The sequence below is a fragment of the Dipodomys spectabilis genome, unplaced genomic scaffold, assembly GCF_019054845.1.
Source record: "Dipodomys spectabilis isolate Male_0828 unplaced genomic scaffold, ASM1905484v1 ptg000019l, whole genome shotgun sequence".
NCBI classification, from domain to species: domain Eukaryota; kingdom Metazoa; phylum Chordata; class Mammalia; order Rodentia; family Heteromyidae; genus Dipodomys; species Dipodomys spectabilis.
The window spans coordinates 14,572,709-14,598,407 of NW_024870696.1; the positions used below are offsets into that span (position 1 = coordinate 14,572,709).

The following is a 25,699-nucleotide window of genomic DNA, read 5'->3' on the forward strand; positions in this document are numbered from 1 at the left end:
GAATCTATATGGTCACCACATTTAAAGATATTATACTATAAATCAGCCTTAGGAAAATAGTTAAATTATAATCTACCCTTTGAAATATTGCATATGGGGCTGGGAAGGTGGCTCAGTGGTAGAGCGCTTGCCTTGCATGCCTGAGGCCCTGGGTTCGATTCCCCAGTACCACATAAGCAAAAGGAAAAAAAGCCGGAAGTGGCGCTGTGGCTCAAGTGATAGAGCACTAGCCTTGAGCTGAAGAGCTGAGGGACAGCGCCCAGGCCCAGAGTTCAGGCCCAACGACCGGACCCCCCCCCAAAAAAAAAAATATTGCATAGTTACACAAGGAATAAAGGAGATCTATTAAGTATGGGCATAAGAAAATTCCCATGATCTACAGTGTTCAAACATGGTCAGGAGTATATTTCGGAGACAAAGACCAAAAAAGTAGAACAAAATAATACCAAACCACCACTATCAACAACAAAAACCAAACCAATTTTCATTTTTTCTTTACTAAATGTCTACTCTGGAAACCATAACTGAGCTCAAAAGGCAATATACTTAACATGCCTATTAAAATAATCAATATAACAATATGCAATAAATAATTAATTTTTATAATTCTACTCAAACCCTGCACTGTCTCTCTAGATATGCTTCAACAACTTCTTTGAATCCTTTCAGAGAAGAGGCTACCATTCTTGTTTTAACTTTTTTATTGTTTTGGATACAAGGTTTCCCAGTACAGCTCTGGATTACCTGGAACTCCCCCTGTAGCTCTATGTAGCTAGCCTTGAATTTGTGATCCTCTGTCTCTGTCTCCTGAGTGTTAAAATCACAGGAGTGAAGCAGCTCATTAATTTCATAACACATGCATACATGCACACATTCACACACACATACACCATATAGAAAACGCTCCCTTAGTGTATCTTTTTTCTTTTGAATTGGTGCTATCTTACTTTTTTCTCTTTTTCCTCATGGTTATCATTAATTCAAACAATAAATATTCAATACACATCTACATCAGCACTGAGTTTCCATGAGGCCGGGTGATTACAAATGTTAATAAAACACAGAGTCTTCTCGCTATAAGTTTACAGTCTAGAAGGGGGATCTGGGCAGTCTCTTTATAAATTCTGTTATGAACGGGCCTAAAGCAGACAAAGAAAAACCTAAACATGTTATTGAATAACTGTCCACTAATGAATAAAAAACAAAATTTTATAGACCTTTGTTTTATGGAATTAAGAGATAAAATGATCAATGAGGAATGAATAATTATATGGTTTAATGCCAACAAGAATAAAGCCTATACAAACGCTAAAAAAGATAATATATTAGTATATGGTTAGACAAGCTTATTAAAGATGAACCCAAATATAATACAAAGAAAAGAAACTCCTCTTCAGGAGCCTTACCTGACTGTGTCATAGACAATGACTCATCTGACCAACTATAACAGTGCTGATGGGACTTTGCGGTCAGACGGTGTTGTCCTCCAGTCCGATGACTTCCCTTGCTGGAGTCCTGCTTTGACACAGATGCGCAGCTTTTGGGAGGTGACTGTTCAAACAGAAAAATCACCAAGTGGGAATTATTTTGTGATATAGTTGTGAAATTCTATTTAAAAACTGAGATTGGACAGCTGGAGCTGGGACTGAATTCAGAGCTTGAGTGCTTGCTTCTGAACAAGGCCCAGAGTTCAATCTCAAATACATCTCTCTTCACTGAAATACTAGCTAATTAAAATTATGCTGGGCACCTGCAGCTCAAACTTGTAATCTTAGCTACTCAGGTGGCTGAGATCTGAGGATTGCAGTTCAAAGCAGCATGAGTAGGAAATTCTGTGAGACTCTTATCTCCAATTAACCACCAGAAAACCGGAAGTGGTGCTATAGGCTCAAATGGTAGAGAACTAACCTTGGGCTGAAAGGCTGAGGGACAGCGCCCAGGCTCAGAGTTCAAGCCCGATGACCAACAACAACAACAACAAAAATTATTAAGTTTTAGCCAGGCACTGGTAGCTCATGCCTGAAATCCTAGCTACTCAGGAGGCTAAGATCTAAGGATTGCAGTTTAAAGCCAGCTGGGCAGAAAAATCCTTGAGGCTCTATCTCCAATTAACTACCAAAAAAGTCAGAAAATGAACCATGGCTTAAGTGGTAGAGTGTCAGCCTTGAGCAGAAAAGCTCAGGGAAAGACTCTGAGTCAAGCCCAGGACTGGCACCCACACAAAGACATTTATGCAGTTTTAAATAATTCTATGGAACAACAACAACAAAAGTTCATAAGTTCAATAAAGCATACAAATTCAATTTTCTTTCTTTTTGTTTTTGGTCAATTGTGGGGCTTGAACTCTGGGCTTAGGTGCTGTCCCTGAACTCTTCAGCTCAAGGCAAGCCCTCTACCGCTTGAGCCACAGCACCACTTCCGGTTTTCTAGTGCTTTACTGGAGATAAGAGTCTCATGGAATTTCCTGCCCAGGCTGGCTTTGAACCACGATCCTCAGATCTCAGCTTCCTGAGTAGCTAGGATTACAGGCGTGAGCCACCAGGACCAATATTAGCTTTTTTATAAAGATGCATTTTGATAAAATTTCTTGTAAAAAATAAAAGCCTAATATTTAGTATTCAATTAGTAACTTCAGTAATGATGCCAGGGAAGATTGTATCAAATATTAAGATTGTATCAAAATGCAGAGTTTGTAGTTACAAATTCCTAGAAGATAAGAATTATGCTACAAGTAAATTATTTATACAAGGCTATTATTATCAGGACTATTTCAAATGTACAAATCACCAGTCCGATAACTCCCACTAAAGCCATAGTTCATATGTTTATAAATCTGTATGAGTTAAAAAGTTTTATGTATTCATGTTATATCTTATATAAGTGATAGTCAAGGCTTATTATTAATAGAAAAAAAGGTAACTATCTCTAAGTATTTCAGCTCACATCTCTAATTAGGAGACTCAGATGGGGAGGACTACAGATCAAGGCCAACCTGAGCAAAAAAGTTAAGTGAGATCCCGCATCATCTCAACAAAGAGTGTGTGTACCTACTATCCAGTTACAGAGGAAGCTTAAGTAAAAGAATAATGGCCCAGGACAGCTTGAACAAATAACTATCACAAAAATGGCTTAGGGACATGGCTCAAGTGACAGAACACCTGCTTAGAAAGTATGAGGCCCTGAGCTCACAGCCCAGCACCAAGAGAGGGGAAGAGAAGAAAAGAAATAATGTAACTATTAATAACGTATCTTCTAAACAAGTTTTTTTTCTAAAAAAGCCTTAGAATGTAAGTATATGTTAACGTACATGTTTACTAGGAGAGGTAGAAGATTCTAATTCCTGTGAACAAACCATTTCTTCAGTAAGTACACTACGATCTGGGCTCCCTGGCTGCTCCTGTACTCCTGCCTCAGATGGTATATACAGAACAGCAGGGCTGCCTAACTCTTCTGGAATACTGCTTTCACTGTTTCGGTGAGAATAGGAAGGTACTGGAGATTCCTCTTCACTCACTATGTCTGGAAAGAAAAGGTAAAAAAAAAAAAAAAATTATGATCTCAATTAATGGAAAAAAATCAAACTATTATATGTTACATTTGTTCTCAGCATAAAATCACTAGCTCTATTTACATATAATCTTTTTATCATGACATCTAATTTTCACTATAAAGTTTTAAGAATTATGACTGACACCAACAGAAAATTTTTTTTAGCACACTCTACCACTTAAGGTCCTTCTTACCAGACCTGAGAGAAGTTATTTACCATATATAGTTAGCAATGATAATTATAATCTTTTGTGGGAATGCAAAACAATTATGGTTCATATATTCCTTTAGCAGTGGAATTGGCCCAATCATTTTGGAAAAAGAATTACTTAAAGATGAAAACATAGCTGGGCAACAGCTCCCACCTATAGGCTAAAATAGATCATGGTTCAAATCATCCTGGGCAGAAAAGTCCATGAGACTCTTCTCTCCAGTTAACCACCAAAAAAGCAGAAGTGGTGCTGTGGCTCCAATGGTAGAGTGCTAACCTTGAGCCAAAAAGCTCAGGGACAGTATCAAGGCCCCGAGTTCAAGCCCCCAAATACCCACATCCTTCCACACACATGAAAACACATACTCTATGACTGAGGAATTCCACTCCTAGATAAACATTCTAGAGACAAGTTCAGTGGCAAGATTGGTATAGAATTTAAAAAAAAAAAACCAGAAACCTGAAATCTCTTGACAGGAAAGGAATTGTGTATTTCTATATTAGATATTACACAGCACTAAAAATATGGAAGCAGAGATGCAAGCATGCATTCTATTTTGTACTTTCAAAATTGTCTTGCAACATTGGTTTCATCTCTAGAATTTGTTTTTGACTCTGCACCTCCCAAGAAAACAAAATTATGTTTGATGTAAACTAAAAAATGTTGAGACACTTGAAGAACGTTAAAATATACACTGTTTTCTTTCTTTGCCTTTATAGGTACAATGCTTTAGAAGGATTAAGTTATAACATCATACTTAAGTAAATACTACTAACATTTAATATACTTAATTTAAAAATTACTTAAGATTTTAAAAATTATTTAAGATTTTAAAGTTTATAAATTAATATTCTCTATCTAAAATCTATAAAATAGGATTATTTAATATAAAGAAATCTATATACTTGAAAAAATATATTATTTAAGTAAACAAAGGTATGACACTAAAAAAAAATCTGTGTTTCCCCCCCCCAGCAAGGCAAAGTTTACTTCTGCATAAGGGTGTGTCATCAGCCAAAAATCTGGCAAGCACACATAGAGCAGGCAGGCTACTTAACCCTAACCAACAGTCCCTACTCATGTGCTTGAACTGGCCAAATTCAGGTTCACAGTCTGCTCATTACCAGCTAGTTTGAAGAGGGTAAGATATATTTACATAAAGTGACCATTAAAAGCCTTTAAGTTTCATATACTCAAATATTTAAACATATTATTATAAATATTACATGTGTGTAAACTAAGCATAGCGGTTCACCTATAACACTAGTTACTTGGAAGGCAGAGGTCAAGGAACTGGAGTTTGAGGCCAACCTGGGAAAAATGTTTGCGAGACTCCATCTTAACCAATGACTGGACGCTGTGATGTGTGCTGTCATCCCAGCTACAGGGTGAACACCATGGCTGGGAACACCTGTCATCCCATATATGGGAGCACAGATAGAAAGATCATGGTCCAGCCTGGCCTACCTTAAAAATAACCAAAATCAGACAGTGATTGACAGGGATAAACGAATGGAAAAGACAAGAAAGAAGAAAGAACAGTACATTGGCACAACAAAGTCATCAACCAAAAAGAAAAGAAAGACCTGTTGTTCCCATCCCTGGCAATCAGTGTCTTTGATTCTGGTACCCTCTGTCTTGTATATACATTTTTCTGAGTTGGGGAAGGAAGGGGAATAACAAAATGCTGAAAGAAGGACAAAGCCCATTGCAACAAAGATACAACTTCGGGGGATGGGAGAAGGAGTGGAGGAGGGAAGGGATAAGTGGGAAAACAACAAAGGAGTGGATAACAATGTTTGACAAGAAATGTACTCATTACCTTATTCATGTAACTGAAACCCCTCAGTACAGCATCTTTACAACAAAGAAAATTTAATAAAATAACCAAAGCAAAAAGGGCTGATATCCAGTGGTAAAGCACTTGTGTAGTAAATGCCCAATGAATTCAAACCCTATTATCACATGCAAAAAATTATGAATGCATAGTATAATCAGACTGAATAAGTAAATGAGTAAGTTTAAAAAAATCAGAGATAATCCATCTATACAAAGATGGTATGTGGGTACAACTAAAAACAGTTTAGAAATGTTTTAATATTTAAGCAGGAGGAAATATAATCCTTCACACCTCTCCATTTCCTGTCAACAGGTATACAGGTTTTGTTTGGTAACAGTTAACTCACTTCAAAATTCAAATAATATAAAAACTAAGCAGTAAATGAAAGTCATTTGTTTACTACTCCTATTTGAGCAGATGTTTCTATGAAAGATTTTTGTCATTGTTTTAAGTTTTAAAGCAGTACAAGACTGGTAGTAAAAAAAAAAAAAAAAAAAAAAAAACTTCAAAGAGTACAGAGCATATAGTGACTCATTCATATTCCCATTCCCAAGCGCTTTCACCTGTCCAACTTCCACACAACCAAGGTAAACCAGTGGAAGCCAAGTTTGAAGAGAAGGAGAGGGGAGGAGGGAAGGAGGGAGAGAGAGGATGAGAGGCAGTGGAAGAGATGGAGAGAAAGAAGAGGAGGAAGAGAAGGAGAGGGGGAGGAGGAGGAGGAGATCCTGTGTATGTCTTTCTAGCCATTTTTCTATATTTCCTTTTTAAGCTGAATTTTTAAAAAGTATAATGAAAACACAATACAATTTGGCCATTTAAAGGGCAGTGGGACTGTGTACATTCACACTATCACCACTATCTATAAACAGAAGTTTCTTCCTACCCAAGTTCAAATTCTGTAATAATTTTGCGTACTCCAAACTTCTCATAGTATAGTGCGTTAGATTTCTCCTAAAACAGCTGAACAAACAATATTCCACTGTATATATTTATTACACTTTGTTTACTCATTCATCTATCAATCAACACTTGGTTTTCTGGCTAATGTGAGTAATGCTCTTTTTTTGGGGGGGGGAGGGGGTCCGGTCGCGGGGCCTGAACTCTGGGCCTGGTCACTGTCCCTCAGCTCTTCAGCTCAAGGTTAGTGCTCTACCACTTGAGCCACAACGCCACTTCCGCTTTTTTTTTTCTGCTTATGTGGTGCTGAGGAATTGAACCCAGGGCCTCATACATGCAAAGCAAGCGCTCTACCACTGAGCCACCTTCCCAGCCTCCCCCCCCCTTTTTTTTTTCAGTCGTGGGGCTTGAACTCTAGGTCTGGGCGTTCTCTACCACTTGAGCCACAGCGCCACTTCCGGCTTTTTCTGTTTATGTGATGCTGAGGAATTGAACCCAGGGCCTCATGTATGCAAGGCAAGCACTCTACCTCTGAGCCACCTTCCCAGCCCTATGCTTTAAAAAACAGTGATGGACAAATATCTCTTTGATATACTGCTTTCAGATTTTTTGGGGATATACAACCAAAAGTGAAATTCCAAGAATAGAAGGCAGCTGCATTTTAAATTTTCACAAAGAATTGCCATACTGCCTTCTAGAAGCTTCACTGCAACCATGCCCATAGCTGTTATGAAGTCATAGTACAACCATTACTCATGTGATAAGTGATGATGCTGGGGTAAACAAACCAGTGCTGTCAGTGATATCTAAGTACCGCACATATATAGTCAGTAAAACTTAATAATACAATGAATAGCTATTATTGGCACATGCATTATACTTTTTATCACTATCAATCCCCAGTATACTAGATAAATATTCACACTTATTTACTTACTTATAGTAAAATAGTATGCCATGTTATGCCCCAAAATCTTAATACATCATGTGCTTGGACTATTATCAAGAGACTACATTAAGTGATTGACCTGTAGCCTATGATGAAACTTATTAACAACATGCTTCTCAGAATATATCCTCATATGTGTGTTTGTACGTATGTATGAATACTTAAAATAGTTTTAGTTAATTTTGTTTGGTAAATAATTTAAAAATATACCACCTAAATCTCTTTGGAGTCCTCAATTTTTTCATGAGCATAAATTGTACAAAAGGGTTTCATTATAACTTCCTAAACATACATATAGTAAACTTAGATCAAATTCATTCAATCTATTACTCTTCCTTATCCCTTCCACATTCCCCTCATTTTAAAATCATTTTACGGGGTTTTTATCATAAATAGATAGGCAGTCTTCCTTTGTAGTAGCTGAGCACTTATTCTGAACTTAAAAACGTACCCCCAAAACCTATTTGCTAGATATTTTTTGCTTCTGAGCTTCACAGAAACTACAGAGCGTTACTTGTTTCCATTATGTCATCTTAGAAGCCTCCTGACTGGTAATTTTTAAGTGTATAAATAATTCTCTATTTGAGAACTGCTATCCTTGAGCAACATTAAGATGTGGGTTGTGAACCATTAGTGGCACATGAAATAGGTTGCAATCACCATTATTTAAAGTTGAAATAGAAACATCACAGATAAACTTCATGGTTAAGGTACGATGTCAGAAGATAGATCATAGACATAGAGACAGACTGACTAGCTATAAAGACACTTATGACATTGTTCCTAACGAGAATCACTGAAATAGAACCCTCCCCTCCAACATTTTTAAAAGTTAAGAAAAAGATAATATATTTCCTTTGCTAGTCATGTGATATAAATATTCTTTTATTTTTATTCTTTACTTTATGGTGTTTAATGAATAAGAAATATTACTTTATTGAAGGAATTCATCAATCTTTTATCACAGTTTGCTTTCTGTAACATGTTAAAGAATTCTTTCCTTACCCACGATGTGATAAAGATACTTTATTATATTATCTTCCAAAAGTTTTATAGTTTTGTTTTTACCTTTAAGCTTTTATTTCCCCTTTGGAACATCTTTAATATTGTTAAGTATAGATCCAACTTTACTGTTTCCTCCTTACAAAGTTTCTTGTCCTTAGGGACAGGCCTGCAAAAGCTGCCTGTTTCAAAAGTCAACTTTTCCTAGGTGCATGGGTCTTTTACTAGGTTATTTTTTTTCCCCATTGTCTATTTGTTCATTTCTGTGCAAATATCCCACGTTATCACACACTATCCCTGAGCTTAACTGCTCAGTTGAGACACAACTCCCACTTCTAGCTTTTTGGTAGTTAACTGGAGATAAATCTAAGAGACTTTCCTGCCTGGACTGGCTTCTAACTGCAATCCTCAGATCTCAGCCTTCTGAATAGCCAGGATTATAGGCATGAGCCACCAGCACTCAGCTTAACAATAGCTTCTTTAATATCAAGTGTGTTTAACATATTTGACAAAAGTCAAATACTAATTTGAAAGTATGCATTTCTGAATATTGTAAGCAGTACACATGTTACTCTTTGTCAAGTAGTAGTTTAAAGACAAGGATCTTTCCATTTCTAGGAAAAAGTGGGTAAGACTTTTAAAAAAAAATCTCACAAACATGTTACTTATTGTCTGAAGAGGAAGCAAGATTAAATCTTCGGCTATTGAAATTAGAATCATTAATGTCTTCTTGTATGGTCATTCTATTACTAATAGATAGTAAAACTAAATGAAACGAATGGTAATTTTATAATACTGATTTTATTCATTCATTCATCACACAAGTATAAATTATTTACTCTTTGACAAGGTAATATACTTACATGTCTGGTGCATAACAGAGAGTTAGATACTCAGTGCTTTCCAAAACATCACAAGTAATTCTTACTATTGTCAAGAAGGAAGTAGCAGGTCAATTTCTTTAATGGTCAAAGAACTAGAAAGGTTCTTATTTTCTTACTGTATAAGCTTTGGCAAATTGTAATTTTTTAGAAAAATTTACCCACTTCCTCCAAGTTTCAAGTTTGTATTAGCAAAAAATACATCACAGTTTTTGCAGTTGTACTGCCTTCTTTACCTTTAATCATTCATATTTTAAAAAGATAAATCTTTCAAGTATGCTAGACTAGTTTGTGGTCTGAAGAGTTATATCTATTACCTTTCTGTTCTGTTCTCTGGCTTTCCAGTTCTTTCTTAGGAGTTTTGGGTTTTATTAGTTCTTTGTCCCAGGCGGCCAAAGCCTGTTTTTCCATTTGACGAATTTCTGCTTCTTCTGCATCTAAACGTCGTTTCCACTCTAAGAGCTCTTCTGCATGTTGTCGCCGTTGCATTAGTTTTTGCTCTCTCTTTGTCAGAAACCTATGGTCACACCATGGAGAAAAGTAAGAAAAACTCCAATAGGCACAGGTCATTTTGAAATCCCTCTCACTTATTCCTCACCCACAAAAGCAAAACATTCACACTACTCTCTGAAAAAAAGCTTGGAAATAACAGAAGAAGCATTGATGAGTCAGAAATAAGAGAATTTGTGTTTTCTTAAAATAGTTTATAAAGATTAGTAAAGGAAAAACAATGGCAAATTCACACACACACATACCTATACAGACAATTTTTTTTAAGATTCTGAGTAATCATGACTGATAATACTAATTTTTTTTCTTTTTTTCTGTCGGTTGTGGGGTCTGAACTCTGGGCCTGGGCGCTGTCCCTCAGCTTTTCAGCTCAAGGCAAGTGCTCTACCACTTGAGCCACAGCACCACTTCCGGCTTTTTCTGCTTATGTGGTGCTGAGGAATCGAACCCAGGGCCTCATGCATGCAAAGCAAGCGCTCTACTCCTGAGCCACCTTCCCAGCTCCGATAATATTAATTTTTAACTCATAGATTCTTTTCTTTTTGTCACTTGTCCTGGAGCTTGAATTCAGGGCCTGGGTACTGTCTCTGAGCTTTTTTGTTCAAGGTTAATGCTCTACCACTTGAGCCACAGTTCCATTTTTGGCTTTTTTTTGGTCTCATGGACTTCCTTGCTGGGCTAGCTTTGAAAAGTCATCCTCACATCTCAACATCTGGAGTAGCCCGGATTTACAGGTATGAGCCATCAGCGCCTGGCTCATATACTCATTTCTACAGGTGATTATTATATTTTTATAACAGAAAAAGGTAATTATTCTGAATGCTTAGATCAGAAAACACAAAACTCAAAACAACAAAGACCTAAAGCAACAAGAAGAAAAAAATAATCCTCAAAACACCCCAATAAGCAAGCAAAGAAAAAACATGGTTTTATCTCCTTTTGACTTTTATTTTCAAATTCCATCTAATTTTGCTATAGACCTAGTGATTTTTGGTTGCTATTATTAGATGGTAATTTTTTTTAAATATAAAGAACACTGAGTACCATTCCGAAGCTTTATTCATATAAAAGTAAAGGTAAGCATCAAATGACTCAGTTTTCTCCATTTAATCAGATCTCTGAACTTAAATACCCATTTAAATCTTAGGCCTGAAAGATTAAAAGAAAGTATTGATCTAGACAAAATTATTTTATTAATGACTACTACAAAACTCTTTCTAAATGTAGCCATTGAGGCTAATAAAATATGCACTGCTCATATTGATTATAACTATCAATAAAAGTGCATTCATAGATCCAATAAAATAATAAAGTAAGAACTGTCATTTCATCTCTTAAATAATCACCATGTCAATCAGTTTAATGTAGAAACAATGAAGATAAAATTTATATGTCTATATGACAAAAACAAGAGGCCTCCAGGCTGTTAAAAAAAAAAAAGGAAAGCAAACAAACATTAAAAAAATAAACACCTAAAAAAGAACAGAGCATGCTCTATCAAAGAGTGCACTGGAAAAGGTGCAGTTACCTGACCAACTGGTTGTAGATATACAGCTGGAATTTGGGATGAAGGTTGGGAAAACAGACACTGAGAGAGGCCCAGTGGTGAGACGTAAAGACAGAGAAGAAGTAGTGAACAGGAGAGCAGTGTCTACAAAATAAGGAGGAAGGTTTTAAAATCAAGGGATCAAGAGGCAGGAAGAATGAGAAAGGGAGAGCAAAGGAGCTGAATGAAGAACTTTTAATATGTTTTCTGAATAGCATCAAAAGCTACTCAGTTAAAGTAAGTCGTATACTCTGTGACATACAAACATGTATTGTTATCAATCTTACCAATGATTTCTGAATACACATTCCTGTTTATCATCATCATCTATATTTTAGGTTAAATTTACTTGCCTGTGAGCAAAATAAGAAAACCAATGCAGGGCTAAATAAGTTTTCAAATAAACTTTAATATAAAGTGTAACATAACAGTTAAGGCTATAATCAGTATATCAGCAACTCTACATTATGTAAATTTGAGCAACTGATTTTTCTATTTGTACTCTGTCCTCTGTTAGAAGCTTGAAACTGAATTTTAAAAGTCCTACATTTTCCTTATTTAACTTTCAAACACAGTTTAACTTGAAAATAATAATATGATTCAGTAATCAACTGTTAGGAAAATATATTATTAACTTCTACAACATACAATTGCTAACAGGACCTCGTGGGGGTACCTTGCTTGAAATCTAACAAAGGCCCACTTGAATAATAATACAGAAACACCCATTCTAAAACATCCGAGAATGCATAATTAAGAATAAAATGAACAACTCTCAAGTCTATCAGTTAAAAATATGCTATGGACAATTCAATCAGAGGCTAAAGATTATAACTTTTCGCATGTTAAACTTGTAACAGTAGAAGAAAATCCTTCATTTTTTCTTCTGTTATAGTAGTGAATATATCATTAAATACCCATATGAAAGAACAAATTTAGCAATAGTTTGGAAAGGCTAGTTCTCTTTGACAGAGCATGCTTCTGTTCACATGCACACAACAACAACTTGTAGAGAAAGGCAAAGTTTATTGCCTTGGAAGGGCAAGGACTGATATCAATATGTGAGAAAATCTAGGTATAAATCCAACCACTTACATGAATTTTAAAAGTGTATATCTTGTCTAATATATCTTTAGATAACAGACTGTTTTAATGTCCGTTCCTACACATATTTTATTTCTAATTAATTTACTTATACACACACGTACATACACACACGTACACACACACACGTACACATGTACACACACACACACACACACACACACCTGGATTGCCTTGACTTTCTGCACTGAAGTTCAAGGAAAAACATTTTTGCAAATTTGAGGAAAACACTGCAATTTTCCTTGCCATTCTTTATGAATGTACAATAAACTTATTTTGATGCTAATTATCAAAATAGTATATGAAAACAAATATCCTTAGAAAATGGTTCAAAAAAACCAATTCATAGCATGTAAATATCACCCACCCTTTCAAGTACATAACTGCTAAATGTATGCATGACCTAGTATAAAAAGTAAAATAACATTGGAACATGTATAATAAACCATAAATGCATAAGTTCATTTTTTTGCCCAGTCCAATTATAACAATACTTTTTTTCTCTATTAAGACCAGAACTGACATATATTTTTCATTATAAAATGTATTCAAAACGTTTAGTTTTGAGATGGGGGGAAGAGGGAGAAATGCCTAATAGAAATGGGGGGAGAAAAGACTTTAAGAAATAGTGTAAGATGGTCTGGAGAAAGAGCTCACTGGCAAAGTGGCTTGCCTAGCACAAACAACAACAACAACAATAACAAACAGCATGAAAAGTTTAATCTGATTGTAAAGTTAGAATTCCTTAGCCAGAAATGTATTTCCTTATTTAATGTAAATATATTTCAGAACTAAAGAGTAAAGAATAGTACTTCACATTAGGGTTAACTTAACAATCCTTCAAGATGCTGCACTTGTAATAAATCAACCAAATGTGAAAATTTTTGAATGATGGAAACAAAATGATACTAATAGCCTTTTTATGTTTGATATCAAAGTATCCCTTGACAAAGGCCTCAACAAGGTTCTCAACGGAACACTCAAGTGGGATTAGATACACAACAGAGTTCATCTACTGTGCAAATAATTATTTGAAAACTTAAAAGAATTTGTAAGTAATCTGCTTTCGAATTCCCATTTTCACCTAATTTGTGCTATTCAACTCTAGTACTCAGCTATCAGCACACTTCTAGTTTCAACAAATAATACTTAGAAGGATAGATTCTGCTCCAGTTGACTAACCTTTGTGTGTGTTTGTTTTGGAAACTACAAGGTAGAAAAGTAGATATGTTAATGTAACCCAATTTTAGTTGTAATTGGCTCAAATCTAGAGAGCAGGTTGCCAGTGCTAGCTCTGCCATTCTGCTTGATATAACTCTGTGGGTCTCATATTCTTTATATAAAACAAAGATATCTTCCCAAGAGCCCTTCTAGTTTCTAACATTTTATGATTCTTTCTCCAAGGACCTCTTTTTTTTTTGGGGGGGTCCGGTTGTGGGGCCTGAACTCTGGGTCTGGGCGCTGTCCCTCAGCTCTTCAGCTCAAGGCTAGCGCTCTACCACTTGAGCCACTGCACCACTTCCGGCTTTTTTCTTTTTGCTTATGTGGTGCTGAGGAATCGAACCCAGGGCCTCATGCATGCAAGGCAAGCGCTCTACCACTGAGCCACCTTCCCAGCCCCATCCAAGGATCTCTTATTGTCACATTTCAACATACTGCTAGATCATGAGACATAAATGAGAATTATTTTTCTCCCACAGAGCGAATATAATTGTTAATTGTATTACAAGTGATTGTAAAATCATACTCAAATTTACTGAGATCGTAGGTTTTAATACTGGGGAGGCAAGCAAGGAGAGTATCTCTCAGGTGTTCTAAAATCATTTTGAAAGACATTTGAAAAATAGAATTGCGTGTGTGTGTGTGTGTGTGTGTGTGTGTCTGTGTGTGTCTGTGTGTGTGCGTGCCCTGGAGTTGAATTCAATGCCTGGACACTGTCCTTCAACTTTTTCAATTAAGGCTAGTGCTCTACCACTTAAACCACAGATCCATTTTTGACTTTTGGAGGGCTTAATTGAAAAATCTCATGGACTTTTCTGCCCTGGCTGGCTTTGAACCTCAGTCCTCAGATCTCAGCCTCCTAAGTAGCTAGGGTTACAGCCATGAGTCACAAGCACCCAGATAAATTGCCTATTTTTTCTTTCCAGTCCTGTGGCTTGAACTCAGGGCCTGGGCACTGTCCCTGAGTTTCTTTTTGCTCAAGGCTAGCACTCTACCACTTGAGCCACAGAGCCACTTTCTGGCTTTTTCTCTTTATGTGGTACTGAGGAATTGAACCCCAAAGCTTCGTGCATGGCAAGGTAAGCACTCTGCCACTAAGCCACATTCTCAACCCTTGCCTAAATTTTAATGACACTTTTAGAACTAAATTCTTTTAATTCTGAAAGACATTAAACAAAACAAATAAAACTTAATCCACACATATTTTTTAAGTTCTTTTTGAATTCTTTATTGCTAAAAGTAGTAATAAAACAGTGCTTTAAATTTTAGAAATGGACTATCCTAAACCCTAAAATATCTTTGATAATATTCAAATAGGAAGACAAGTAAAAATATAAATAGTACTGATCTAAAAAGAAAAGTTTAGTTTTCTCCTACAGGAATCACGTATTATATTGCTTAAAATTATCTAGTACTTTTCATATATTTAAATAGAGTGATAAAATGATATATTTGACCTAAAAACTAGAGACTAAAAGCACATAATATATATTTTATCAGGACTTACTAAGCTACTACACTTAGACTGGAATCTTTTCTAAAGCAATTATACCTAAAGTAATGATATTTAATAAATTACTTAAGATAATTCTAGTTGAGATATATTCTTTATGTTAAAAACCCTACTTTGAAAACCCTTAAGTCTTCAACATTGATTGAACCAGAAATGCTTTTAGACAGAATGTCACACTTATCTGCTTGACTTTATAATTATTAAAAATTGTCACACTTATCTGCTTGACTTTATAATTATTAAAAATAGGTAAACTATTTTTGTCCCTTTGGAAGTTTTCTAAACAAACTAAGAAGTATAAAAGGAATCTCTAACATGATACGTGATCATTGGCTTGTGGATATGTAACAAACCATGATAGATAATAGTTGTCTTTGAGCAGCTGGGTACAGTACTACAGAATAGTTTTCTCTAGAATATCTTCTTTCTCTATAAATCACCAATCTATAATTTAGGATGAAATGAATGATCAAACAAAAAATATGAATTTTCAATTTATTCGTACAGTAGAAAGAACTTTCAAATCTCTCTCTCTCACTATATATAGATATAGATATAGATATAGATATATATATAGTGAGATATATCTATCTATCAATCTATCTATTTTTTTTTTTGGTCCGGTCATGGGGCCTGAACTCTGGGCCTGAGCGCTGTCTCTCAGCTCTTCAGCTCAAGGCTGGTGCTCTACCACTTAAGCCACAGCACCACTTCCAGCTTTTTTCTTTTTGCTTATATGGTGCTGAGGAATCAAACCCAGGGCCCTCAGGTATGCAAGGCAAGCGCTCTACCACTGAGCCACCTTCCCAGCCCCTCAAAATATATTTAATTCTAAACACCTGTCCAGTAAATTTACTTGATATACTCCTATATCAGCAGAAATAACTTTCTGAACTTCCTTATCAACTGATTTATATATGCTTTTGTAAGTGATCATGCCACACTTTTTTTTCATATAGAGTATAAGCTTTCTGAGGGCAAATTTTCATTTGATTTATCTTTGTCATACAATGGAGCATTTATTCAAGAAATAATTGTGAAGGAAGCAAGTATACAATTAACTATAAATATGAAAAAAACAAACTACTGTTAATAAATGGAAGAAAATTATTCATAAAATGTCAACTCAGCAGAGTTAAGACAAGCCATGTATCAGAAATATGACAGCTTATTTTCTAGTAAAACATTGAAGGAAATCTTGCATTGTAGCCAAGAGTGGTATCATCACTTCAAAAAATATAGAAAGCAGAGATTAGATGGATAACAGTAAAAAAAATTTGTGTGTGTACACATATACATATATATATATATATATATATATATATATATATATACACACACATATATATAAAAGTTATCCTCCAAAATGCATCAAACTTATTAGGCAGAATGACTACTCTTTGATATGTGTGCATAAAAGCTGTATAAAAATATATACACATATACATATAAAATATATACATATAAAAATAGTTCTGACTGTCTTTACAAATCTATTCGGGAAATAAAAGTACTTGATCAAAAAGTAGCAAAGGGGCCAGGCACCAGTGGCTCACACCTGTAATCCTAGCTACTTCGGAGGCTGAGATACAAGGACTGAGGTTCAAAGCCAGCCCAGGCAGGAAAGTCCTTGAGACTCTCATCTCCAATTAACCACCAGAAAAACAGAAGTGGTGCTGTGGCTCAAGTGGTAGAGAGCTAGTAGCCTTGATCTGAAGAGCTCAAGGACAGTACAGAGTCCCAGAGTGCAAGCTCCACAACCAACCAAAAAAAAAAGTAGTAAAAATTCACATAATTTTGTTGCTAAGTATTGGCAGTAGTAACTATAAAATTATTCTAACATCAGTTGGAGTTAAAGGAGACTTACCTGTAAATCTTTGATAATTGTGACACCATTTAAGTTTAAGAGACCAAAATTTTTGAGTGCTTAACAGAACTATCTGAACAATAAATTTAACATGTCATTAATTTTGAAAAATAATTCAGCTTATCTTCAAATTTCAGCCATCATCTAAACATTTCTTTGTCACTATGGTCTTCATCCCATATTCTTAGAACACAATTGCATTACAAAGTCACTGAACATTCCCAGGCTTATTGTCCTTCATAAAGTTCCCAAGTCTACTTTTAATAGTTGACAAGGAAACACAGAACAATAATATAAAATTTTAGGCAACTGATATTTTTGTGTGTGTGTGTGTGTGCTGGTCCTGGGGTTTGAACTCAGGGCCTGAGCACTGTCCATAAGCTTTTTTGCTCAAGGTTAGTGCTCTTCCACTTGTGCCACAGCTTCCCTGCCCCTCTCCCTTTTTTTTTTTTTGGTGGCTAATTGGAGATTAAGTGTCTCAGGAACTTTCCTGCCTGGGGTGGCTACAAACTGTGATCCTCAGATCTCAGCCTCTTGAGTAGCTGGGATTAAAAGCATGAGCCACTGGCACCTAATAAACTAATACTTCTGATTCTATGAAATTTAAAACTTGGAACAAAGTCAATAAATTCAACCTTGATTTTGTCTTTCAGGAGTGAGTGAGTATGTGTGTGTGTGTGTGGGGGGGGTAATGTGCTGGCTCTGGGGCCTGAACTCAACCTCAGCTCTTGAGCATGCGTACTCTTTCTCTTTCTCTCTCGCTCTCTTCTCTCCTAACACCTGGTATTCTACCACTTGCGCCAAATCTCTATTTCTGACTTTTTAACTGGTATTTGAAGCTAAGAGTCTTAAGAATTTGTCTTCCCGTGCTAGGAATGGCAATACTCAGATCTCAGCCTCCTGAGCAGCTAGGATTAAGGTGTGAACCATCAGTGATCATCTGTGTTTTAGGATTTTCAAATCTAAAATCAGCACCACAGAAATTGACCTCACAATTTAGTAGTTTTGTGCTGACCTCAAATTGCAATCCTCCAGATCTCAGCCAAGTAGGCAAATTTTATTAGAAAAGCAAACAAGCATCTTTAGCCTAACTTCCAACAAATTCTTTAAAAAACTTTTTTCCAGTGCTAGGGATTAAACTGAGAGCCTCAAGTATTCCAGGCAAGTGAGCTCTACTTGACAGCTCAAATTTCAATAAATGCTTTTTGAAGAAAGCTTACTTGCTATCTAATGGAAAGAGAACATTATATCTATATGTGTGTGTACACATATTATGTATTCATTATATATTTTAATTAAAAGTTAATTTTAACAATCCATATGATAAATATCATGCAGCATTTATTTAAGAAGGGATGGGAAGAGAAAAACCTTAGAAACTTTTCTTAAAAGTCTGCAAGAATAAGAAATCATTCAACACTCCAAGAGAATCTCAGCCTATCTGGTTTCAGTTGAACTATTCACAAGGTTAAAATTTCATTCTTCTATATGAGTAAGCCTGAGAATTGTCAAGAGAACCAGAGAATGAGAAGTGAGGATATAGTTTGGTCTCAAAGTTGGTAGGTAAGACTTCTAGTAAAAGAAAAAATACTGTTATGATACATAAATGAATACACCTTGTTTTTAAATGCGAAACCTATCTCTACTAAAATGAGAGAGACTGTTTTATAAATAAGATCTACAATTAATTAACTCCTAGGTTGATCTACAAATTCTGTTAAGATGTGATTAAATCTATACAATACCTTTTTGTCTCAATCTAATACAATCAAGTGTATTACAAATAATATTTGTTGCTACTATTTTCAATGTAACTAAACAGGACATTTAAAAAATGAAAATGAATTACTTTTCATCCATGCGGCTTCTCATTTTCTTTAGTTTCTGCATGATGCTGCTAGTTTCACTGCTGGAGATTGAAATGGGAGAAGGACTGCGGGTCTCTATATCTGTTGGACCAGGACTAACTGCCTTGATATCCCTTGCATTATCATCACTGTGAGAGTCCTGAAAAACAAAGAAAAAAAAGAAAGGAGCAAATTTTCACTCTTTAGAAGGATCTTAAACACATTCAATTTAAAATTAAACTGAAAACAGTGTTTATAATAATAGGTGCAATTACAATATTGACTACTCAAGGAAAAAAAAAATCACATAGTTAAAAATGAGCCATGTGGCAGATACCTATAATCTTAGTACCTGGAAGGCCAAGGCAGGAGGAGGATCACAAGTTTGTAGCCTGACTGGGCTAACACAGTGAGATTTAATCAAGGGAAAGAAAGTACATTTTATGTTTTATATATTTTTACCACAGAGAGGGAGGGCAAGTTGTAGAGACAGATATAAACTAACAATGTATCACACATAATAACTTTAAAACGTCTAAAAATTTAGAAAAAGAAACCTAAAAAATCATCTACCAGAAGGTCTCTAGTATTCACATGTGCTGACTTTCTCAAAAAGAGTGACACTATAGCTATATAAAACATAAATGTTCGACATACAAAAAGAATAAACAGAAGGAATACACTTATTTGATGGATTTTTTTCTTTCAATGCAGAAAATAGTAATTTCACATACTTGCTTAAGCATTATATTACTTATGATTAAAAAAAATTTCAAGGCCCACGACCCACCAAAAAAATAAATAAAATAAAATTTAATTGCTTAGTATTTCTTTTTCCTACAGTCATTTATGCACATAACTTTTAAGGAAGATAGATAAGGATAATCATGTCTTTTTATTTCATGTCCTTTTGCTTTGAATTTCCCTTAACTGAACAAGCCCATCTTAAAGTTATTAGGTGGAGAACAAGACAGATGTTCATGCAACGGGAAAGAAAAAAGGGGCCAGGAGTGGTGTGTCAGAATCTGAGAAGGGTGAAGAAAACAGGAAGCTAGCCTGTGTAGGAAATCAGAGTCTAGATGGAGCAAAAATAATGTTCACAGGGATGTGAGCCAATATTGGTCATGAGCACAGACACAGTAAGGATAGCCTTCCCACAGAGAACTTCCTCACACAGATGTTAGAGCCCAAAGGAAAGAGAGGGAAAGTATAGAGAAGGAACGTGGGGATGGGGAATGATTTAACTGAAGAGACAAGCTTAAACCAAGATTGAAGGATATCCACAAAAGGAAAGAGTATCAGTGGTTATACAAGATGGGTTACATAGAAGGAATGATCAAATCTCTAATTTTCTAAGGAAGATGTTAGCTAATTACCTACCAAAGAAGAAAGTTAGACTCCCTCTGTTTTTCTCCCTTTCTTCTTTTCTCTCTCCCTCTCCTTTCCCTCTTTCTCTCTCTCCTATACTAGGGCTTGAACTCAGGGCCTGAAATGCAGGCCCTTAGCTTTTTCACTGAAGCCTGGCACCACTTGAGCCATAGCTGCACTTCTGGCATTTTGGTGGTTAACTGGAGATGAGTATCTCAGGGACTTTCCTCCTTGAGCTGCCTTTTAACTATGATCCTAAGATCTCAGCCTCCTGAGTATTTAAGATTTCAGGTATGAACCCCACTGGTGCTAGGCGATCAGCTGATTTTAAATGCTAGGACATTAAAATTATCCTGAAATATCCTTTTGCTCTAGAAAGCATGAAAATGCTTAAGACAGATGAGGTACCAAAAGGACACAGAAATGTATGTTTAAGGAACTCTTAATGGTTCAATATAGAAGAAAATGAACACCAAATAAATGATGACAATAACTGACTATAACTCTGATTGCGACTAATTAGATAATATCATGACATAAACAAACTAAACTTGAAATTGAGAGGACATTTATGCAGTTTCAAAATATTCCCATGTAAAATACTTTTAATTATAAGGGAGGAAAGACAGTAATTTTACAATAAAGGCCAGTAAATGCTACCTTAGTCAAGTGACCAGGACACTATCAATAACAGGATCAATCAAAATCAAGTGCCATCTGATCATATGCAACAATAATATAGCATTATCTCTCTGATATTCTGGCACAGATGCACGAACTGAATTTAATCATGAGGAAACCAAAGTCCAGATAATGACTATTTTACTCACACACAAACATTAAAAAAAAAAAAAAACAAAAAAGGAAAGCAAAACAAAAACTGATATGTAAAGTTCTAGTCTCAAGATCAAAAAACTTCTTCCAGAGTGAAGACTAAAGAAACATGGAAACTAAATGCAATATGTCACTATGTTGTAAAAGGAGAAATTTAAAGGGTTTGTAAGCTAAATGGTCATAATGTACCAATATCAATTTACGGGCAACTTACTGTCACATGATAACTCAGAGAAACAAAATTCTTCGTACTGTTTGAAAATTTCTTGTAACTCTGAGATTGCTTCAAAATTTAAAGTGTATTTTAAAAATCAAAGAAAATATTAAATATTAAAAATTATGCTGGTTTATAGTCTGGTATTTTTCTTTTTTCTTTTTTTCTTTTTTGGTCAGTTGTGGGGCTTGAACTCTGGGCTTGGGCGCTGTCCCTGCACTCTTCAGCTCAAGGTGAGCATTCTACCGCTTGAGCCACAGCACCATTTATGGTTTTCTAGTGGTTTACTGGAGATAAGAGTCTCACGAACTTTCCTGCCCGGGCTGGCTTTGAACTTCAATCCTCAGATCTCAGCCTCCTGAGTAGCTAGGATTACAGGCGTGAGGCACCGGCGCCTGGCTTAGTCTAGTGTTTTTCATACTGTCAACTTCACAGTACTTTAGATCTAAATTTGGTTCTTGTTTACGTATCTTTGAATCTTGTATCATTATACTACTAAGATTAGATAGCTGAAATAAGTATCATAGAGAACAAACTAGTTTCTCCTATTAATTTTGAGGAATATAGGTAGATTGATAAGCAAGACTATAGTTTTCTGCTAAAGATAGATTTATAGAACTTCATCCTAGTTCATTATCATATCACACTGTTAGAATGAACATATACTCATCACACAAGAACATGAGGTGGGATATGGCATTGGTAAGCAACAGAGTACAGAAAACAAACTAGTAATAATTTCATGTAATTTACCAATTTATTCTCCCCTGCAGACTTCAACTTTTCCTGCAATTTTATGGTGGTCTGTCGGATCCTTTCTATCTCTTCTTGCTGCTTAAGAATGAGTTGTCTTTCCTTACGAGCTGCCTTATTGGCTTCTTGAAGACGTTTTATTTCTGCCTAAAGTTTAAAGAGTTAAGAGAGGGATTAAGATTTGAAGGAGGCAAGCCCAAAGTTCTATTTTAAAAGGAAAAAATCCAATGTCTTACAAATAAGTACATACATATACATAAAGGCATATATATATATATATATATATATATATAGTATTTAAAGGTAACTAATAATACTAAAAAAAATTAAAAGTAGTAAGGAAAAGTATCACATACAATACACTGGAATAATTCACAATATCTTTTAAATTGAAATAATTGTAATTAAAACATACTAACTTAATAGTAGCTTGTGTGTGTGTGTGTGTGTGTGTGTGTGTGTGTGTGTGTGTGTCTGCGTGCGTGCACGCGTGCGTGAGAGCTAGTACAGGGGTTTGAACTCAGGACCTATGCCATGACACCTGGGATTTTTGTTTTTTTTTGCTTAAGGTTTATGCTCTACCACTTGAATCCACAGTTCCATTTTTGGCTTTCTAGGTGGTTAATCAGAAATAAAATATCGACTTTCTTGCTCAGGCTGCCTTCAAACCCTGATCCTCAGATCTCAGCCTGGGATAATAGGCATGAGCCACTGTCTCTTACTATTTTTGTTTCCTTAAGAATATGTATGGCTGGGCACCAAAAAAATTTTGTGTGTGCTTTAAAAGAAAGTATTAAGAAAATATGCTGGATGTAGTAGCTTATGTCTATAATTCAGCTAAGTCTGAAGGACTGTTAAGGAGAAGAAAAAGGAGTTTTGACAAAACCACATAATCGAAAAAACAAATTCATAAATCTAGTATTCCTTCTACTTTCCAGTGTAAAAAGTTAGTAATTTTAATTTATTTCAAGTTATTTAAGACTAAAAAGATGTAACTTTTCTCAAGAGTAAAGTTCAGACTTAAATTCATACAATCAGTGATGTTTTGTTGGTGAATTTCTTTTTCAAAAACTATGCAAGCCAGCCAGGCGTTGGTGGCTCATGCCTGTGATCCTAGCTACTCAGGAGGCTGAGCCCCAGGCAGGAAAGTCCATGAGCCTCTCATCTCCAATTAACCACCAGAAAATCAAAAGTGGTGCTGTGGCTTAAGTGGTAGAGCACTTTGCTGAAGAGCTCAGGGACAGTGCCCAGGCCAAGAGTTCAAGCCCCACAACCAACAAAATAACAAAAACAACAACAACAACAAAAAAAACCACGCAATCCTGGCACCAGTGTCTCACGCCTGTAATCATAGCTACTCAAAAGGCAGAGATCTAAGGATCATGGTCCAAAGCCAGCCCAGGCAGGTAAGTCCATGAGACTCATATCCCCAATTAACCACCAGAAAACTGGAAGTGAAACGGTAGCTAAGAGTGGTAGAACACTAGCATTGAGCAAAAGAGCTCAGGGGTAGTGCCCAGACCCCAAGTTCAAGCCAACTGACAAAAAATAAAACAAAACAAAAAAACGAAACTATGCAAGTAATCTAATTATAACTCAAATAATCAAGTTCATAAATCATCTAATGTAATAGCTAGTATCTGACAATAGATCAATATGGAAAAAGAACATTTGAATATTGACCAATTACTGTGAAATACATTTAATTCCTATAACCACCATATGAAGTACAGTAAGTCTCAAAGAATTACTTAAACTAGACCATGATTATATAGTTGAAAGTGACATTGATTACTCACGGTTGTATCAAGGTCAGCTCTTTATTTAAATTATGTATCAACCCAATCTTCCTAACAATGCTATCAAGTATGTTACTATTATCACCCTCATTTTACAGATGAGGAAACTGAGATGGAGAAAGTTTATTTGTTCACGGTTATATAAAACTCATAATTTTGTAGTAGAGTTGGAAGTTAGCCTAGGCAGGCAATCTAATAAGACTCCATAGCCTGAATTCTTAACTACCATACCACCACACTGTCTCTCCAAGATGCAAAAGCAAAGTCTAGGGCCATTATGCCAAAATATTTGTCAATATGTAATTAATATGCCCTGAAACCTTAGGGAAAACAATGACTAAAAAGTTAACTCATACATTTTCTCTTCCAAATTATATTTTTAAGACATAGATTTCAAAAGATTAAAAAAGGCAGAAAATGACTGCATATTAAATTAGCAGTGACACTACTCTAAAGTAAAGAATACATTACATTACCAAGATTCTCTACAATTTTAGTACTGTATTTATAAACCATAATAAGTATCACATAACTCGTATTTAAGTTGATAAGAAGTGGTTAGGTAAAATAATAACTTTCACAAATTAATTTGCTTTAAATCACCAAGATGTTTTTTTTTAACATACCTTTTCTTGCTGTAACTTTAAAAGCAATCCACGCTGTTTCTTCCTGAGTGGGGGCATTTTATCATCCTCTCCTTTGTCTCTTAGATGTCTGCAAATAATATTTTTTATTGAGACAAAGACTAGCTTTCAAGAATTCTTGACTATGAAAAATATATAAACCAATTTGACACATTCACATGTCAAAAACAGGTATCATGTTATCAATTCATTTGCATATAATAGATGTATATGCTGATTATGGTCCTTTACATCCAGAAGAACTATAGAGGAATCATATATAGAATGAAAATAAAAATGAGTCAGTTATAGCAATCCTAGAGAAATTAAAATGTTTTGCAGGTAAGATGGAGGTCTTGAAAGTAACACAAATCGAAGATCACTGCCATAACCTGAAAGCCAAATTGATAAAATCAAATAAGATGAGGGGAGACAAGGGATGGAGTTAGGTGGGTAGAGATTATGCTTAGAATGCCTCGAACCCTAGATTTGAACTTTAATAAACACTTATATACATGAAAACAAAAGTATCTCAAAACATAAGGCAATTCCTTTTTATGGAAGAAAATAAACAGTGAAAACTATGCTTACTTAAAGAACTTACTTTTTTTGATGTTCTAGCCAGGCTAATTCAGCCTTAGTTTTTTCCTTCAAGGCCTTTTCTCGGAGCCGCAAAAGTGAAGACTGGTGAGCTGCACGCATTTCCTCTTCTTTCATATACTGTCGAACCATTTCCATAGTAAACTTAGAAAAGCTATCTTGTCCTCCTGAGAATGGCATACTCAGATCCTAAAATAGAGTTTACTTAGTTTATCATCTTCCTAACGTTTTGGTAGTTAATGTTATTAAAAGAAATACACCTTTGTAAGTGTGCATAGCTAAGAGTGGGTGAACATGCCTATAACACCAGCTACTGTGAATTCTGAGGCAGGACAATCACTGCAGCACAGGAGGTTTGAGCCTGACCTGAGCAACAGTGAGATTCAACTTCAAAAATAAATAGGTAAGTAAACAAATAAGTAAATTTACAAAGCTATAACCACATAGGAAAATACTCTTAGATAAAAACACATGAGACCGGAATTTATCTGCTTATTTATTCAGTCGATGAAATCTTAACAATGAATGTAAAATATGTGGACAGGTAGTTCATGCCTATAATACTAGTTA

At 35.4% G+C, this 25,699-nt stretch overlaps 1 protein-coding gene across 4 annotated transcripts in view; it reads right to left on the reverse strand.

Annotated features, from left to right (window-relative positions):
* The window catches only part of Cep350 (centrosomal protein 350), a 138,951-nt gene that overhangs the window by 26,826 nt on the left and 86,426 nt on the right, over positions 1 to 25,699 (reverse strand). For all 4 annotated transcript variants that reach the window (XM_042674539.1, XM_042674538.1, XM_042674537.1 and 1 more), the window contains 7 exons: positions 25,134 to 25,318; positions 24,533 to 24,620; positions 22,108 to 22,254; positions 18,941 to 19,098; positions 9,648 to 9,847; positions 3,308 to 3,519; positions 1,407 to 1,551 (listed from right to left, as the gene is read on the reverse strand). In XM_042674539.1, the coding sequence (XP_042530473.1) occupies positions 1,407 to 1,551; positions 3,308 to 3,519; positions 9,648 to 9,847; positions 18,941 to 19,098; positions 22,108 to 22,254; positions 24,533 to 24,620; positions 25,134 to 25,318 (1,135 nt within the window). The remainder of the gene's footprint in view (positions 1 to 1,406; positions 1,552 to 3,307; positions 3,520 to 9,647; positions 9,848 to 18,940; positions 19,099 to 22,107; positions 22,255 to 24,532; positions 24,621 to 25,133; positions 25,319 to 25,699) is intronic.